This window comes from Lygodium microphyllum, chromosome 20 (genome assembly GCF_053477565.2).
Source record: "Lygodium microphyllum isolate KBCC chromosome 20, Lygodium_microphyllum_v1.1.10, whole genome shotgun sequence".
NCBI lineage: Eukaryota > Viridiplantae > Streptophyta > Polypodiopsida > Schizaeales > Lygodiaceae > Lygodium > Lygodium microphyllum.
The window spans coordinates 111,303,089-111,322,928 of record NC_141154.1 but is presented as its reverse complement, the minus strand read 5'-3'; the positions used below and the strand labels follow the sequence as shown (position 1 = coordinate 111,322,928).

General features: G+C 40.1%; 1 protein-coding gene across 1 annotated transcript; it reads left to right on the top strand.

Moving 5' to 3' along the window:
- The first annotated feature begins 17,328 nt into the window (after positions 1 to 17,328).
- Positions 17,329 to 18,345, top strand: LOC148019262 (uncharacterized). The gene has a single exon (XM_087701390.1). It carries the CDS (start codon positions 17,329 to 17,331, stop codon positions 18,343 to 18,345), a length of 1,017 nt encoding a protein of 338 aa, XP_087557516.1.
- The last annotated feature ends 1,495 nt before the right edge of the window (positions 18,346 to 19,840 follow it).

Here is a 19,840-nt window from a genome sequence, read left to right as displayed (position 1 = left end):
CATTTTCTCACCAAGAAGTGCTACAAGCTTGTCAATACCCAACCTCATACCCTCGAAACCTGATTTCATATCCTTTATGTCATTTGACAATTGTTGAAAACTGTTTGAATTCATTGAGATATGAGACGTCTCTATGGGTTGATTAGTAGGGGAGTGGGTGGAACTTGCATCAACCTCATCGTTCTCATAATGCATTCGGTAAATGGCATCTTGAGAAGTGTCATGTTTACCCCTTTCCTATTGATGTTCATCCCTTCCCTGTTGATATTCCTTCAATTCTTCATTGATAGTATCCAAAACAGGGTCTCTCTTCTTATTCCTAGCCATGGGTTGATTTCTGTCCTGGATTTCCTGCAATAGAAAAACTTGATTATCTTCACTTCTAGAGCTCCAAATTACGAGGTCTTTGGCTCTGTTCAAAGCTTGAAGAGCCCTCTATCCAACGATCTATCAAGTGCAGAAAATGGATGAGTACAGAAATTTCTGTAAGGGATTTTCTGTTCCTGTCTGAAAGTTCCTGCAGGCAATGAATACCCTGTTCTAGTCAATTAATGGCTTGTACCATCAATACCAAGCATGTACCAACTTCATAACCATGTAGGAGAGTCTCATACATCTGCCCATACTGAAAAATGACCTCTGTAACCAGTAAAATGGCTGTCTAACTCAATGTAGACTGCAATCTTTGATGAGGGTTTGTATACATACTCTGTTCCAAACTTTAATGCTGAACCATAGTGTCTTTTCCATAGGATGCATACATTTTACTATAGCCATATGTCTTCATACATTTGCCATATCTCAAGAACTCACTGCCCATAACTCATGCTGTAGGCTGATTTCAAGTGCCTTTGAGATTTGTACATGCACCTAAACTTGAAAATACGTGGGATCCGAGACCCGAGGGGTTTGCAAAGTTCCCTCTCGGGCCGGGTTGTGCTCCCCTTCAGGGTCCTCGTCGGTAGGGGAGGGTCACCTCTCTTTTGTCCTACCGACTCGCCCGGCATCCACTTTTCCTCGTGGGCAAGTACATGGCAAGTGAAGTCTAGCTCTAAAAATCAGTATGATATGCATGGAATAGGAAGGAAATACAATTGCCTTTCATTTACCCTTTTCATGATATGCAAGATTGGAATTGAAAAGGCTGAAATGTAAATGAGAAATGGAGAGGTATTTACCTCAGCAGTGACTCATTGGTTACAAAGCTTTTCTCACTTACCAATTGGGTAATGATTTTCTTATGATCAAGAGGCAAAATAGGCAATCAATTTCATGTCAGGGTTAGGCAATAAAGATTGAGTAATGAAGCTCAAGAAATTACTGATTTCAGTGAATGAAAGTAGATGGGTAATGCTCATTCATTATGGAAGAGTTTTTGAGACATTTAGAGATGGCCATTTCAGTAAATTGAAGAGGTTTAGTAAAGACAATGACTGACATAACCTATAGGCTTCAAGTAATGCATTAGGCTATGAATGAAAGCTTCATTAACCCTCTTATTTCTCTTCAACAATTGGAAATGAGATCAGCAATTGGATGTAAAGAGAAATTAAGAGTGATTAGAGTACCTCATTTAATTGATTGGAGAAGAGCATTGTTGATGGAATGACCTTCAATCCATAATGCTTGACATAGGTGAGTTGAGCTTGATAATCCTTCTAAAATCAGTCCAAGAGATCTTCAATCTTCAATAATAATCCCTTCCTTGATAAGCTTCAGCTTCATTAATCCCATGAAAGCTCCATGACTCCATGAATGCTCCAAATGAGGGTTGATGAAGACCGATTACCTTCTCTACTTGAAGTAGGTTGCAATAGGTAATAGAGAGGGCTTCAATGTGTCCAAGAGATCCCGAAATTTGAGAGGGAATGCCAAAATTTAATGGCATAAAAGCTTCATGATGTCCATTGAACACCTAGACCTCCATTGGCTTCAATCTCCTTCAATGTCGGTCCAATGTTGATGGATTCTTGAGGGGAAATGGTTGAGGAAGCTTCAGAGATGCTTTGCCCACAAAAGCCCCATGATTTGCTTTAAAAATTTCAGGAATCTTTAATGCTGTCCCAAACTGTTATACATAGAGTTTGCAATCTCCATATCCATGCTCCATCAAAGCTTCAAGCTTCAAGATCAATCAATGTTGGTACTAGGATGTATGTAGAATCCTCAGGGAGTATAATAGAGCAAAAGCCCTTTGATCTTGATGAAGAAATTTGAGAAATTTTAGTGCTGTCCAAAACTGTCATAAAACTCCATACCTAGGGTTTGAGAAAGCTCCCATCTTCCAAAAGGAGTGAAAGATCAAGTAGAAGATGATGTATACTCATAGTTGCACTCCATTTGATCATCCCATGAAGAGTATAACCTCTGATTGCCTCACGTTTGCTGATCAAGAAGGGGGGGGGGGCTATAAAAACAGCGCAAACTGCTGCAGGACATCCTCTTACAGCACGTGATGAAAACGTGGTGGATATGAAGCATGTAGGTACTCAATAGGTAGCAGACTTTCACATGTAACTCCAGTTTGAAGACTTCATGTCCTGTCAAGTCCTGTCCCTCAAATTCCTAACTATGGTTTGCTCTCTCTAGCCTAGGAAACTGAATCTAGTACTTGAAAATGACTTCTGCAAGGATCTAAGCTACAGCTCTGATACCAATGTAATGAAAGCAATCAACCATGGAATGAAATCTAACTGAAATTGAGAATTAACTAAGCTACAACAAAGAATTAACAAATCTATTGCACCAAGACATCCTCATCATGTATTAATGGTTGGGGATTCAAGAATACATGACGGCCATGGCTGAGTGCTTCAAAGCTAAGAAGAAGCTAACTCCAAGAAAATGGTAAAGCCAAGATTATTGAATGATCAAAAGATGTCTTGCCTTTGGCCTCTAGTCCCTTTTATTCTAACCCTCTTCCAAACTTAAGGGCTGTTCACACATGTACACATAGGCTAGGGCTAAATTTACAAAGGCTGGAATTAATCCAAGGTGCAAATATTAATATTGTATTTTTCCTTCATAACATGTTATTGGATTGATTTGAGCACTCATTTGCTCATTTTTATAGAGGTTTTTCACTACTATGAAAACATAGCTAAATGTCATTTAATTGGGAAATGCTTATGCCTATTGCCCATTGATGATATCAGGGTTACCTATTGGATGTATTGACACTTTGGCTGTTCTCTACACCTATGGACATGCTATTGTGCTGAGATTGGAGCTTGAATGTTTTGACATTGGTTGTCATTCCTGTCTTTGGATACTACTTGGATGTTACAGTAAGAGTCTTCCAAACTACTTGGGTTCGATGCTTCTGAATGTATGCTACATGTATCTTGGATGTCATGATGCCATTCACATGATGATTTGAGCTTTGCTTACTCATTTTGGCATTCAACTTTTATTCCAGTGGGAGCTACTACTTGACACTTGGATGTACTATAGAGCATTTGGTTTATGCAACTGAGCTTGAGCTTATTACAGTGAGACAATGGGACTCATTGTGACATGTACATGCTCTCTTACTATTCATTGGATGCAATTACCCTATCATGACCTAGATTGATATTTTGTCTTGGACCTAGAACTTATGTCTATCAAATTGTTTTCAGTGGTATTTATATGCTTTTGGGTTATGTATTAAGCCTTGCTCAATGGGTTATCCATCTAGCAATTCTCTTCATTTACCTTGAGACCTAGCTATGCATGGCGTCCATGCCTCTTGCATGTATACGGTTATTTACGCATTGCAATTGTGACAATCTTTAGTGCCAATTGTTCCTGCCTTTTCTTTTCTTGGTTGCTCACAATTGATTGTTTGCATATTGCTACAATTTACTATAGCAACCAGTCAATTTAGTTCTATGCATTCTATTTGAGGGCAATCACTGGGATTTGACAATTTCTTACCTATAGTTTGTGGACAGCTCATTACTTTAGTAGTTCCTCTTGTTTTTCAACTTGATTTGACAGTGGTTTTGGGGCTGATTTGTAGGTTATTACAATAGTTTACTTTGCCCTTCTGTGCACTTGCTTGGTCCCATTACGTGGTTGGTGGTTCTCATGAATGTGCTATCTTTAATATTGCCAAGTTGGATGGCAGTAACTATAAATTTTGGAAGGCCCAAATCTGGCAAGTTTTAATGTAGAAAATGCATATTAAGCCTTTGAAATATGAGGGTGTCAAACCAAAACGTATTGATACAAATGATTAGGCTAAATTGGATGAGCTATGTAAGTCCACAATCGTTTTGTCCCTCTTTAAGTAGGTTTTCTATAATGTTCTCTAATGGGCAATCCATATGGGATAAGTCTCACAATGTTTATGACAAGTAGAGCCCTGCTTCTCAAATGTATTGGCCAAAGCAACTTATGGACATTTGCATGAAGGCGGGCACTTCCATGTCAATCCACTTAAATAAGTTTCATTCCATTCTCAACCATTTGTCTTCGCAGGGGATTGAATTCAAGGGTAATCTCCCTCGCTTGTTCCTCTTGGTTACACTACGTGAGTCATGGGATATAATTTGTATTACTATGTGTATAAACATACCTACTAATGGGTTAAAGTTGCAGGATGCAGAGGGTACACTCTTGAATGAAGAGGTTAACAGAAAGAATGTCGATGCTCCCTACACCTCTTGTGCTTTGATAGTTAGAGGCCATAATGGTAGGAGTAGCAATGACTGTTGTGGGAGAGACTCTCAACAATCTTGTTCTTAGTCATGTGGATAGTCTCATAGTAAGTCCCATGATCATAAGTCCTAATTGACTTGTCATGATTGCAGGAAAGCATGTCATATTCAGCCATAGTGCCATTAAATACATGAGAGCAAGAGTAAGCAAAAGGGCAAGGGTAAAGTACCGGACAAGAATGATGATCGCAACATTGTCCCTAGCAAGTCTAGCATCAAGATTGAAGAGATTAATGTCATGCAGGCTGATTCTGATGATGATTTCATACTAGCAACTTCTTCTTTTGATGCTTCATAGCTGACTAATGATTTATTTGGATATACTCAGCATGGGTTGATACATTCAGTGGCTTTCTTTCATGTGACCCCTCATAGAGAGTGTTTTTACACCTATCACAACATGACTAGATGTGTCCTTTTGGGTAATGACTTGGCATTAGAGATAGTTGGTATTGGTGATGTCTAGTTGTAGTTTGGTGATGTCTAGATGTAGTTTGGTTCAGGCAACATGTTCACACTTTATGATATACATCATGCACAGGATCTCATGAAGAGCCTTATCTTTGCTGGCACTTTGGATTTTGTAGATTATGTTGTCTCTTTTGGTGATTCTTGAAGAAAGATTGCCCATGGGAATCTTGTTATTACATGTGGTGCCAAGTCCAATACTCTCTACCCCTTGCTTGGGCAATGGATGCAATTCCACATGTATCTCTTTGGCATCGTCATCTTGAGCACCTATCTTTGAAAGGAATGAAAATGCTTACCCATTTTCCACCCCTTGATGATAAATGTTTTGAGCCTTATGATCATTGTTTATATGGTAGACAGACATGTAACACACAAAAAAAGTTTGGTATGATATGCATGGGTGAGCCTTTGGCTCTTGTTCATTTGCAAGACATGTAGACAGTAGAAGGTCCACCTCCGGCTATGTCTCCACCTTTGTTGGAGGTGTCCAAGGTGCAGAAATGCATGGCCCTATCTACTACAAAGGCAAAGTTTATTGCAACCACTAAGGCTTGCAAAGAGGCTCTTTGGTTAGGTTGATTGTCTAGTGGTAGACCTTGGCATTACTAATGTGGTCCCTACAATGCATTCAGATTCTATGAGTGCTATTTAGTTGGTCTTTCCCATGCAAAGACGAAGCACATTCAGGTGCATTACCACTTTATTAGAGAGGTCTTTGAGGACAAGTCCATTGAGCTTGTCAATATCTCAATTGACCAAAATCCTACAAATCTGCTCATTAAAAGTCTCTCAGTAGTAGAGTGTTTTGCCTTCCTTAGGAAGTTGATGGGCATTGGATGAGATGAGGTCTTTCCTCGTCCTATTGTACTCTATGTAAACTTGTACTTTATCACTTTTTTCTTGCTTTCTTCTCCCTAGGGGCACATTTGCATTTAAGTGGGAGGTTGTTGGGGGTAAAGGCGTCCATGCCTAACCATCTATATATTAGTTACACTGACAGTACTCACACCATGTATTAATTACTCGCACACTTGTACCTCTTGTAGGTGGCAGGTACCCATCATTATCACTTCATTCTTTATTCTTTTAGTGATATTTGAGATATAAGTGGATACCAAATTCCTTTCTTGGATTACAAGGCAACACCTCAATAGACACATCGTGTATGTGAAATTTTATAAAGTACAGTGTATTGAATTTCAATTTGAAAATGGGGATTGATTAGTTTTATCATGTTGAAAACTTTGCTTTAATGAAAGTCTAATTGAAAATGCCTTGTTTGCAATCTTGCTTATTGTGACTTTTTAGAGTTCGAATTTGGGCTTGTGAGGAGTCCAATAATGAGATGAGGTGAAATCTTGACATAACAATTTCTATTCTCAAAAGAATGAATATGAAACTATTTATTTTTGTTAATGGAAATGAATAAATTTTTTATATTTAAAACAACACAAAGATTCTATATTTTAATGACAAGATCCAAAGCATGAGGATTGAGTTGCAATGCTGATTTTGATAAAAGGAAATTTATTTTGCTTGATTGAATTATTATTTTATATTTATTTGAGTGGAGGACTCATAGCAGGTTTTAATCTATGGGGTTTAAGGGTCTTAAAACGAATTTGTGTGTTCAAGGGAGAGTTGCTCTTGATCTAGATTGAGTGTTCATGATCTCTAGACTAGTTGAACCTGAAGGGTTTGGTTGGTTAAGGATAGGAATAAGATCCAATTTCAAAATTCATTGGATCACTTAAGTGATTGTGAGGGAAGTCTTGGGAGGAGTGTAAGAGAGAGAAATTACTCACAAATTCCACTTATTAGGTGCAACAACCCTTAGTGTTTGGCTTCTTACTTCGTAAAAAGCAGCTTAGCCTTTGAAATAGTTGAAGTGTGAACACTTACCAAACTTACCACATTGTAGTCATATGCCTCATTAAGAATTGCTCCGTGATCCACATACATCACTCCTCGCTTATGTACTTACTTCCATTGTCACTGATGCCATAAGAGAAGTCATTATAGGCAAGTTAGAGGAGAAGAAGAGAGCTTCTCATCATGTGTCCTACAACTTCTCACACTCTCAGCCTCACATACTCTCACTCACAAAACTCATTGAGATGGAATGGAGAAGAAGATAGAGTGATGAAGAGCTTCACTCCATGTCCCTTACACTCTCACACTCTCATACACTCCCTCTTCTCCATTATCACTCAATAGACAATAGACTAGCAAGAGAATGTAAACTTGAGCTAGCACACATATGAATACCTTGCCCTATTATTTTTCATCATTTTTATACATGGTGTTTAAGGTTTCCACCCCTCTTAGGCATCCAACTCACTTTAGTGGCCTCATGCTCTCTCAATGCATATCTATATTTAGAGACTTAATTTGGACTCTAATTTGAGCAAAAATCGTTACAATTTACATGAGAGTGAGCTTGGCTCTCAATTTTATAATTGAATATAATATATTTGAAAAAATAATTATAAGTAATTTTGTTGGATCAAATTCAAGCACTTGTATTTGGAAAATTTATTTCTCACACTATAAGGATATAAGGGAATAGTGACGGCCCTTGCGACGCATATTAGGGGTGTCGCTATTTGCATTGTAAATGCGATGTAAATAGCGATGGTACCCGTACGAAAAAAAAGGGTTGAAACCCGAGCGCGGCATTTTGCCGCAAAGAGCAAAAGAGAGAGCAAACTACATCATGTGTTTGGGAGGGAGAGGGAGAGAAAGAGAGAGAATGAGAGCTTCTCGTCACCACCACCGCCATTTGCGAAGAAGAGGAGGAAGTGCACAAAGGGCGAAGAGGAACCGTCATCACAAAGAGGAGATGGAGAATCCATCCTCGAGCATTTGCGGTGAGTGCATTGCTTCCTCTTGGTTTGTTTTTGTTCTTTCTCCTTTTCTTTTGTTTATTTTTGTTAAGAAGGAGGTGCATTGAGGGAGAAAGAGAGGAAATGAAAGAGGGAGAAGAAGAGAGAAAAAGGAAGAAAGAACGAGAGAGAGAGGGAATAAACACGAAACATAATAAAGAAAGAGAGAAACATAGAGAGAGAGAGGGAGAAAGAGAGGAGAATGAATGAATGAAAAACAAAGAGAGGGTAAAATCTTGTTATTTAATTTCTTCTTTTCTTGTTTGTAGTAGTAGTAGTAGTAGTAGTAGTAGTAGACTAATAGTAGTAGTAGTACTACTACTACTACTAGTACTAGGAGAGAGAGAGAGAGAGAGAGAGAGAGAGAGAGAGAGAGGTTTTGTTAAAGGTGCACCTTGGGTGTGTTTGACGTTTCGGGAAGGTGAGTACTGATAGTAGTAGTGGTGGTGGTGGTGATGGTGATGGTGATGGTAGTAGTAGTAGTAGTAGTAGTAGTAGTAGTAGTAGTAGTAGTAGTAGTAGTAGTAGTAGTAGTAGTAGTAGTAGTAGTAGTAGTAGTAGTAGTAGTAGTAGTAGAGAGAGAGAGAGAGAGAGAGAGAAGAGAGAGAAGTTTTGTTAAAGGTGCACCTTGGGTGTATTCGATGCTTCGGGAAGGCGATCACTAGTAGTAGTGCTAGTAGTAGGAGTAGGAGAGAGAGAGAGAGAGAGAGGTTTTGTTAAAGGTGCACCTTGGGTGTGTTCGATGCTTCAGAAAGGCAAGTAGTAGTAGTAGTAGTAGTAGTAGTAGTAGTAGTAGTAGTAGTAGTAGTAGTAGTAGTAGTAGTAGTAGTAGTAGTAGTAGTAGTAGTAGTAGTAGTAGTAGTAGTAGTAGTAGTAGTAGTAGTAGTAGTAGTAGTAGTAGTAGTAGTAGTAGTAGTAGTAGTAGTAGTAGTAGTAGAAGAGAGAGATAAAGGTTTTGTTAAAGGTGCACCTTGGGTGTGTTCGACGCTTCAGGAAGGCGCGGAAAGCATGTGTCTCTAGGCCTAGTAAAGTGATTGGACTTGGAGGTGAATGGATGGTTTTCTTGGCATGCTTTGCGGTACCTCCTCCTATGCTCTGGATATCAAGTCACACACAAATTAAAAAATGTGGTGAGGTCTAATACAATACCACTGGATGGGGAACACTCCGACGTAGGGTAGCTAGTCTCTCACCCCCATGCATAGCATATTAGACTTTACATACTATAGGCCCACCCATAGGTGGGTGGAGAGAAACAAAGAGAAGGGCAACAAAGAAAGAGAGAGAAAGAAAGATATAAAATAAGAGAGGGACAAGAAGAAAGGAAGAGGAAGAGAGAACGAGAAAGAGAGAGTAAACATGAAAGACAAAGAAAACATTAAAGAGAAAAGGGGAGAGAACATAAAACAAAGAGCACAAAGAAAGGTGCAAAGAAATGGGAAGAAACAAAGAAAGGGGAGAAAACCAAGACTTTAGTTGACGTTAATTTTGTTGAGTTACAAGAGAAGAAATCCCTTCTCAAAAATTTTTAAGAAAGAAAAAAAGAATGATAACAAAAACAATTTGTTTGTCGTAACATAGACCAATTGAAAAACGATAAAAGTCGTGATGTTTAAGATCGTGAGGTGTATCTTAATCAGCCTGTCTCTTGTCCTTGCTCTCAATGCAAGTTGGCAATTATACGAAAACATCGATTTTCTATAGAACACATATGACGCTTTGGCGAGTTTCAATCGGAGATCATTTATTAGGCAATCTCAGATTTTGAGCAAACTGTAAGAAAAGTGTATATCAATCATGCATTGTATTTGCAAACTAATTGAATATCGTATACAAAAACATTGGATGTGGCCATAAAATTTATTACAAGGAGGTGGCATCTCATCCCAAGGAGTGCACCTATTGCAGCCAGTTAGAAGTGTTCATGGGCATGTGATGGATGGAGTGCCTTAGCCAATCCATCACTTGGAAAGGCACTACCCAATCTCTATACCGTCAAGACCAAAGGAGACATGTAACCTTTCAAACTTTCCTACAATCTTGGAGCCTGAGATGGAGTCAATGATCTATGCATTGATGCCCATGGATGCCGAGACATCTAATCCACTTAGAGAGGAAGCATCCATACCAGTATATAATGGGTGTCGAGTATCTCGCATGAAGACACTCCTTGCACTCCTAAGTGTGTAATAAAAATATGGGTGGAGTGATGCGAGTGTGACCGAGTTGTTCAAGTACCTTCTACGTATGCTTCGTTGATTTCTTTTCGGCACCATCATAAAAAACAATTGTGCTTTTTCAAGGTATTTTATGATTTCTTTTCAGGTTGCTGAATTATCATATATTACCACTTGCAAATATGATGCCTGAGTCTCGTAATGATGCGCGACATGTTTTAAGAAAGCTTAGCATGGACTACAACAACATCCGTGCATGTGTCAACGATTGCGTGTTGTTTCGAGGAGAATAGAAGATTATGAAGACATGTCCAAAGTGTGGTGCTCACAAGTATCAACAGGACTGGCAAGGGCATACCATCCCTCAAAAAGTTCTTAGACACTTTTCGCTTATCCCCCCGTATACATCACATGTTTCGTACGTCAAGCATGGTGAGTTTGACAACGTGGCATGCAGGAATAGATCCACAAATGGAGTCCAACAAATATCAGCGGATTCACGTGCATGGAGCCACATTGACTCGACCTTTTTAGACTTTGAATGAGAGCCAAGGAATCTTCACCTCGGTCTTGCTATGGATGGCATGAATCCATTCAATCTCTGCTCAACTTCTTATAGTGTGTGGCTTGTAGTCCTTGTTAACTACAACATCTCGCCATGGCTTTCTACAAGGAAATGACACCTAATCCTTAGCTTGCTCGTTCCTAGCCGCTACGAAGTCAAGAATATGGACGTCTATCTCCGTCCATTAGTCGATGAGCTTAAGATTTTCTGGGAGAAGGGGGTCGCCACAGAAGATACGAGCAAGTGTGATGGTCGACGGTCCGCCAATTACACGAGCCATTCTCATGTGGACCATGCATGACTTTCTAGGATTTCGGGAGTGCTTAGGTAAGTAGGCTTCTATTCTTGTTGTTGATAATATCTATCATAGCTCATTCAAGTTTGTATTCACAGGATAGAGGTGTTGGGATACGTCCAGTGGTTACCTTAAGTTATCATGCATGTCCATTGTGTGGGCCACAATTAGACTCCCGAAGGTCATGAACCATGAAGAAGATGGTATATCAATGACCCACAATGGATCCAAACATTGTTAAAGATGACATGGAGTATTTTGGGAACTTACAAAGTATTATCATAGTGGATTATTGTAGCTTCTCCATGATCCTATTCCATGTGCAGTGGTTCAAAGTAGTATTGGAAGGAGCCAGGGCAATTGTTTGATGAGGTCCATTTGGATTTTTTGAAATATATTTTGAAAAAAAGATGGATGGATTTGCGCGACACGTTTGTATTGTCGGCTCATTGTGAACAGGTGCATGACCTCATGTTTTTTGAAAATTTATTACGATATGGTATATGTCACAAATGTTAAATATCTCTTGTATGTGATTTTGAATATGTAATTTTCTATCCAAATCCTTCACAACCTCAATGGTGGTATGTTGTACCTTCATCTCCCCGAAGTGTGAGAGTATATGATGAAAGCAATGTTCCCAGCATAGATGAGGACAATATGTAGATAGAGGGGTTGATATTGCAAGGGGTGGAGACCGCCCAAAGCTTGGAGCATGTAGAGGAGGCAAAATTGGGTAACAATGATGGAAAGACAGGAGGCCAAGAATTCTTTGAGAATGAGGTGGACTTATCCTTTTGTGGTGACCTTTCTATCAACCTTCCAGTGTATGCGGAGTTGTGCAGGAGATTGACATGGGACCATAGGGTACGTCATACTTGAAGCATCCACCTACTCAATTCGTTGATGAATCACCTATAAGGCCACTTTACAATATGCTTTTAAGTAAGATCATTTTTTTAAAAGAGTTATATTATCGTGCTTTGCTTGATTTATATTGATTATGCTAACATCAATTTTTGTTTGTGCAGGTGACCTTTGTGGATATTTGGATCCGCATGATGAGTCAAGGGATAAGCGATGAGAAGCTACAGGAGATCTTCACATATATGTCTCCAAATCAGATGGCTCGATTCAGAGATATGGCAGACCAGGAGCTGTCTCGAATACCATCAGGCCGTTCTGTTAGATCTACTTCGGCACACTCTGATGCTTCGGTTTCCAATAGATGAGGTTGATGCTCTAGACTTGGGCCGCATGAAGGGAGTGGTTCTAGGGGAAGCTGCGGAGACGTGGATGTGGTGTGGTGCCCGTGGTCGGCTCAAGATATAGGTGCTACTCCTCGCTCTCGTGCATGTTCAAGAAAGGGTGGCTCAGGTGGTTGTTGTGGAGGTACCGATGCAGTGTCTCTGTCTCGTCATTCTATTGGAGTTGCATCACTTGTGGAATTTGTCATACCTATGAGGACGTCTACTCCAATCACTCCGGCTGAAGGTGGCACCCTTATGGGTGCTACTCTGAGAGATACCACCCCAGTGGGTATACCAAATGTACATGGGTCTCTTGGATATACCTAGGAGTGCAATCGTAGGTGGGAGAGGACACATCTTAGACATACCCTAGAGGGGTATGGATACCTTGTAGATGATAGGACATGAGATGTCATCATGAATGATGAGGGGAGGAGGGTGGCGGCTCGTATGAGAGAGTTGTGCCAACAAGTTTTTCGGCACAACGTCTTGAATCATTGGAAGAACATGCTGGAGGGGAGCAAGGACTACATAGTAGCATCCTTATATGAGGAGTTTCCAATACCCACCATAACAGATAGGTTTTCCATAGGCTGGATGATGGAGTATATGTGTGCGTATATGTCACACAGACGATCTGACACATGCAAGGCACTTCAGAGTGGGGTCTCAAAGCCTGAGTGGCTAGATGCAAATGACTGGCACCGACTTAGGGAGGAGAATACAGATTCTCCAAGACGTGGGAGACAGCAGCGCGAGATAGCAACGATATGATTGGAGGCATGAGTGATTCATCATCTTGGGAGTGGTGTCCACAGGACTTATTTGGAAGATTTTGTAAGTTTTTCTTTTGTTCTTCTCGCTTATTTTTTTGCAATATCACTTGTAATGACAATCATGTTTCTAATAGTTGTATTTTGTTTTCTTTGCAGTACTCCATTACAAATCGCGATCCGATTGGCCTAGAGACTCGATATGTAGAGATACACAGTCTTATTGCATTGATTAATAGATTGTATACACGTGGCGGCCCCGTAAGTCACTCATCTTTCTTGTCCATAGTTACTAAATTTAATTAAAATGCATTATTGTATAGTGGACTGATGTGTAGTTGTTTCTTTTTTTGCAGAGTCCATTCGATGCTCCTTTGCAACGGGACAAGCTTTCGGATGGCGAGGATCTATAGCTCGCGCCTGGATCTGTGAAGCGCACATCCTCTTCTTTTTTGGTCATGTGATTTATGTAGGCGTTTTCTATGCACTATGTTATTATCATCCTTTGTATCTTGCCATGATTCCATGAGCGCTTTCATTACACGATCTTGTATTTATTTTATGTATCAATCTTATGGATTCAAGTACACTTTGCCTTCATTTTGATGAGCATTGCACACTTCACTTTAACTTTTTTGTATGGCCCAAATATAGCATATAGTGCTACATGTGGTAGGGCAGCTTGCTGCCTTGCCATAATTTTTTTTTCTCTGTAACCACCGCTATTGGGTTTGCAAATTTACTGCATGCATCACTATTAGTGTCACAGTTTGTGTCGCAAATCGTTAATATTGGTGTCATTATTTGTGTCGTAGATAACGTTGCAAATAGCGACGTTGATAGCAACGGTTCTATGGCGTCACTAATACCGACGTGTTTAACGACGATGGGGGCAAATTTTTTTGTGAACATTTTCGTCGCTTTGAATGTAGGTATGAGGCTTGTATCTTGTATTGCTAAGTTATCATGTTTCCATTATTCTTATGCTTTGCTTCAAAATGAGATTAACAATCATCATGTTTTGGAAATTACTTATATTGCATGACTTATTGACAAGCACTCTATGGGCGTGCCATTTAAAAGCTAAGCAAACGGCACATGTGTTGAATAGCACTGGGCGATGATGTGAATCCGAATGACCAGAAGAATTACTATTTTTGATGGATGCATGCCTTATCACTAAAGGCATGGCGCCAATATTTATTCAAGCACACTTATTTATTAAAGTGCTCGATAAAATATTTATTATTTGATGTAAACCACCTCAACAAAATGGTGTGGCTAATCGAAGGATTCGATCTCTTTTGGAGATGGCAAGATGTATGATTAAAAGTCAAGCTTTATCACATGGTTTGTATATTCAATCTATTATATGTGTAACTTATGAGTCAAACAAGTATCCCACCAAAGCATTACAAATTGTCTCTCAACATGAGTCTTAGAATGGAAAAAAGCCATCTATTGCTCACTTGCATATTTTGGGTTTTTTAGATTCTACATTAGTACTTATGTAACATTGCAAAAAATTGGATGACAAGATAACTGAATGTGTCTTTGTTGACTATAGTTCTGAAAGAAAATGTTACATGTAGTATCATCCACAAGCTAAGTGTATTTTGGTTAATCATGATGTTGTCGTTGCGAAAGATGTTGTGCAACATTACTTTGATGTACCAAGGAGACATTCACATGAGACTTTTTTCCTATTTTCGATGAAAATATCACACCAAATGAGGTAGCCTATGTAGGTTTCTAATGAATCCATAAATCAACCTATTTCTAATGTAGAAATGAATGATACACTTCTTGATGTGAGAGTAGAGATTAAGTCTAGCTAGGCCTATGCCAAAATGGATAGTGAAAACATTATGCAACAAGAAATTGGATGCACCTTTTGTCTAGTTGTACTCATTTTGGCTCTCATAGTGTGTCTAATGCATCAGATTGTTACATGCTAGCTATTTTTGGTATTTGTGATGAGGATGAACTTCTTCATTTAAAAAAGACACAAAATTTAGAAAATGCCATTATTAAGAATGGCAATTGGTCCTTGTGTGATTTTCTTCATGGCAAAAAGATAATTGGTACTACTAAGTGGATTTACAAGTCAAAACATAAGCCAGGAAAGGGGAGACTTATGGCAAATACTTATGCTCGGTAAAAATACATTGACTATATGAGATCTTTGATCTCATGTTTTGTACGACGACAAATCATATAATTTATGTATCAAAACTACATTAGTTGGACTTTACAACTACATTTTTGAATGGTGATTTGCATGTTCATCTTTGTGGTATTTTTTAAAAGGGGTAGAAAACAATGGGTGCAATTCGAAGAAGGCATTACATGGTTCAAAGTAAGCACCTTGGGCTTGATATGAAAATATACATGATACTTGAGTACACATGCTTTTCAAAATAGTCCATCCAAGAGCGCCTTATATGTGAGACATGACAGTGATGTGACTCTAATCATTGTGGTTTATATGGATGACATGCTACTCACAGACCTTGATGAAACACATTATTGTTGTGTTTTTGCTATTTGAGTGGCAGTTGCCACCTTGGGCTAATTTATCAAAAGGGGAGATCATTATTTCTAGATTTAGATACTTTTTTGGATTTTGATTGGGCTTATTTTTATGATGTTGGTGTATCCACAAGTGGGTTTTGCTTCATGCTTGACAACTCATGTATATCATGGTTGAGCAAGAAGCAACCCACTATGGTCACTTCTAGTTGTGATATTGAGTATATGGTAACTTTCACAACTATATTTTAGTGTGTTTGGCTCATGATTTTGGCCCGAGAGAGAGAGAGAGAGAGAGAGAGAGAGAGAGAGAGAGAGAGAGAGAGAGAGAGAGAGAGAGAGAGAGAGAATTTTTGCCACATACAAGTTTGTGAGGTTCATAAAGTTGCAAGCCTTACATTTTAATCCCTCAACTGCCACCTTTCATTAGCTATAAGACTTGTAACATTGAGCCACTCTTGTGTTGTTGAGACTTGATCCTAGAGTCCTAGAGATAGGGAAGCCTGAGGTCATTATATTGTCATTGTATCATCCCATTCATCAATACTTCATTCATGCTATGTGTTTGTGAGTTCATTTGCTATACTAGTCATTATCGCATACACTATCTTGTGTTTGTTCATAAGCTATTGTTTAGCAATTGCAATATTATGCGTAAAAAAGGATGGCAAAGAAAAAGAATGGGAGAGTCTCTACTATCTACCATGGAGAAGAGGGTGTCAAAATGTGCGAAAAAACTTGCATCGGGGGGTTTGTTTAGAGGGGTTATCTACTGTACATACACATTCATGAGTGTCTTAGGCTGGTTTCACAAGGACCGGCGGCAGCAGCTACCGCTCGGATCCTGCGAACCAGAGCACGCCACGTGCTTGCCCCCTTTCACAGTGGGCGGCGGCAGCAGTGGCCTGCTCATGCCACGTCCCGGCAGGTGCGCCGTGCAATTGTACCGACCCCCCCCCCCTCGCCCAAGAGCGCTGCCGCCTGACAAAGATGCCACGTAAGCGTTGATTTCGGCGTTCACACAGCTCACTCATGAACGTTTGCATTTTCCAACGTCTACACATTGTTCAAGGAGCTCTTGCATTTTTTTCCTATAAATTGAAGCTTTGTGTTGTACTTCCTTTGCCACTGTGAAGTCCAAATCAAGACTTGTTTGCCCTTCTATCAAGCAATTTCGGTGACCACCTTTGAAGTTTGAGCCTTTTTTTTTTCAAGCTTTTATTGATTGCACAATAGATTTATTCAATAGCATACTAACACATTTGCTTCAATTGTGATGTGCAGGTGCAAATCAACAAGGTTTCGAAGGTACTTGCCAATTTCTTTGGCCCTCTTTGGCTTCTACATCCTCTACATGACAACTCTCCACCAAATGGCCTCTCACTCTTCCACCATACACCCTCTCTCTCTCTCCCTCTATCCGCCAAATGGCATTGCTCTCTCTCTCTCTCTCTCTCTCTCTCTCCACCATATGGCAAATCTCTCCATCATATGGCCTTTCCCTCTCTCCACCATGTGGCCTCTCTCTCTCTCTCTCTCCACCATATGCCCTCTCTTTGGCCTCTCTCTCTCCCATCTCTCCACCAAAGGCCTCTCTTTTTGATGCTTGTAATTTTGTTTGAAGGATAAATTTTTGATCATGACTAATTCTTTTTTGTTTTCTTTCAGGTACATTTTATGGACCCTACTCACTCTCAACCATTTGATTCTCAAATGGAGGATGACACACCTCTCTCCCAAATGTTTACATCGCCACCACAATACCCCTTCTCATCCGCACATTTTCCAATGCCTCCTCATGGCTTTACGGCCATGTTAACCTCTCCCTCTCCCGCCTCTCCCTTCTTCTTTAGACCCCCACCTCCAAATGTGGCTTTTAAGCCACCAAGTCCTCATCACGAACTATCAAAAAATTCACCTCCAAATCCAACAAAAGAAACTACACCATCACGAGCCAAAACTTCAAAGAAGCATGGGGCTGACCACAGGGACGAATTGCAAGAGTCTACTTCATCCAAGAGGCCAAGGGCATCCAAGAAGAAGGCGCCAGCAGTTGACCTTACCGAAGACGACGACCTCGACAACAAAAGCAAAGGAAAATGGAAAGATTTTTGGGTGGATCAGCTAATCCACGTGCGAGGTGGCATGAGCCATGAATTTAGCAACCCTCAAAAACAGGGGGTTAATTTATGGGCAAAAGTGGCAGATAAACTATCTGCTACTTATCATGATTTTGACAAAGATAGCGAAGCATGTAGGAAGAAGTGGGCACATGTTTTAGGCCAATACAGGGTAGACAAAGCTCACAATAGTGTGTCTGGCAACAATAGAAAATACACTTGTAAATGGTTTGATGTCGTAGACGAATATTATCACAATAGAGCACAGGTAAAGAGTGTATCACATGCTAGCTCTGTGTCATGTAATGACCCCCTAGACACACAAATAGATGAGGAAAATGAGGAGGGGAAGCCACAAAACTCCACTGCCAAGGTTCAACCTACACCTCCATTAGGACGTCAGGGACCTGCCAAAATAGAGGACTCCTTGAATGAGATGGCCAACACAGGCCGTGCTCTACTTGATCATTTGAAGGAGTCTTCTATTCGTCAGGAGGCCACCGAAAACAAACGTTTGGATCTACTAGCTGCCCTCCATGCTACCATGGTCGAATTTTTGAATGCATCAAAATGATTTTGCAATGTTATTTATATCTTCTAGTGTGTTGGTGTGAAATGTTGTAAGCAATGAGAAATCTAAATAATGTGTGTTGCATATTTTTGCAGGTGGACATGGCCATCCCAAGAAGAATTGCATTGTTTTGTGCATGGTTATGCTTTCTTGCGATTACTGAGCTTCTATCACCACCCCCCATGAGTGATGAAGAGTCTATGTTACAAATGTGGTTGTACTTAGTTGAGTGTATGGGTCGATGTATGCATGCAAAAAAAAGTATAAATCGTTGGATAGGGCATACCCGTAGAAAAGCTTGGGCATATCCACGGGCCAAACATTTTCTTGAGCACTTCTTGCTAGGTTCTTACTCAGCAAGCATGTTCAAGAAACGCCTTCGCATTAGTAGAGAGACCTTCCAATACTTGTGTGGCAAACTTGCTCCACAATTGAAGAAAAAACGCATCAATATGCGTGAAACCTTGAGCATTGAGACTCGTGTATCTATTGCTTTGCATAGGCTAGCTAGTGGTACAACTTTGGAGGTCTTAGGTGACCTTTATGGATGTGCCACTAGCACAGCTTGTGGCATAGTCTTAGATTTTTGTAGAGCTTTCTTATCATCAGGCCTAAAAGATATGTATATCAAGTGGCCTTCTGGAGCTAGATTTGAGAAACTATCAAGAGACTTTGAGGCCATTAGAGGCATCCCCTATGTCGTAGGAGCTATCGATGGTTCGCACATTCCTATTATTGCACCGAGAGAGAACCATGAGGATTACTTTAATCGCAAAGGGTTTCATTCAATCCTTTTGCAATTAACGGTTGCATCAAATTGCTCAATTTGGGACTATGATGTGGGTTGGGCTGGCTCCATCCATGACTCTTTGAACTTCACAAGAAGTGAACTCGGGCAAAGATGTGTTAGGGGTTTGTTGGGCAATTATTGTTTGGTTGGCGATTGTGCTTATCCTGCACGACCATACATGTTGGTGCCCTTTAAGGGATGTAAGGAAGGCTTATCACACATGAAGTACTATTGGAACTTCATACAATCTAGCACTAGGATGCCTGTAGAGCGAGCATTTGGCATGTTGAAGGCAAGGTTTCGCATCTTGCTCAAAAGATGTGATATGGACCTTCACCACGTGCCTAGTCTTGTAGCTACATGTCTTGTCTTACATAATATTTGTATCCGTCATGGTGACTCTTTTGACATGGATTGGGTGCGTGAAGCAGAAGCGTGCTTACAACTTGGCAGTTCGATGGAAGAGGATCAAAGAACAGCAATAACTTCTATGGCCGAAATTCAAGCTATCCGTCCCCTCCAACCAGAAGATGCAATTCAACGAGCACAACAAGGGGACGACCGTGGAGGAAGAACCGCACAACATGATTTCGGATCTGGTGCTAAACGACGCAACAACATTGCAAGATCAATGTATAGGACACATTCAAAGAAACGAATTCAAGAATTCTTTGGTGATAATCTTTCCGATGCAGATACATCCTCATC

Excerpts from the sequence above, each read along its gene's own strand:
- LOC148019262 (XM_087701390.1), top strand. The coding sequence starts at position 17,329 with ATGGACCCTACTCACTCTCAACCATTTGATTCTCAAATGGAGGATGAC.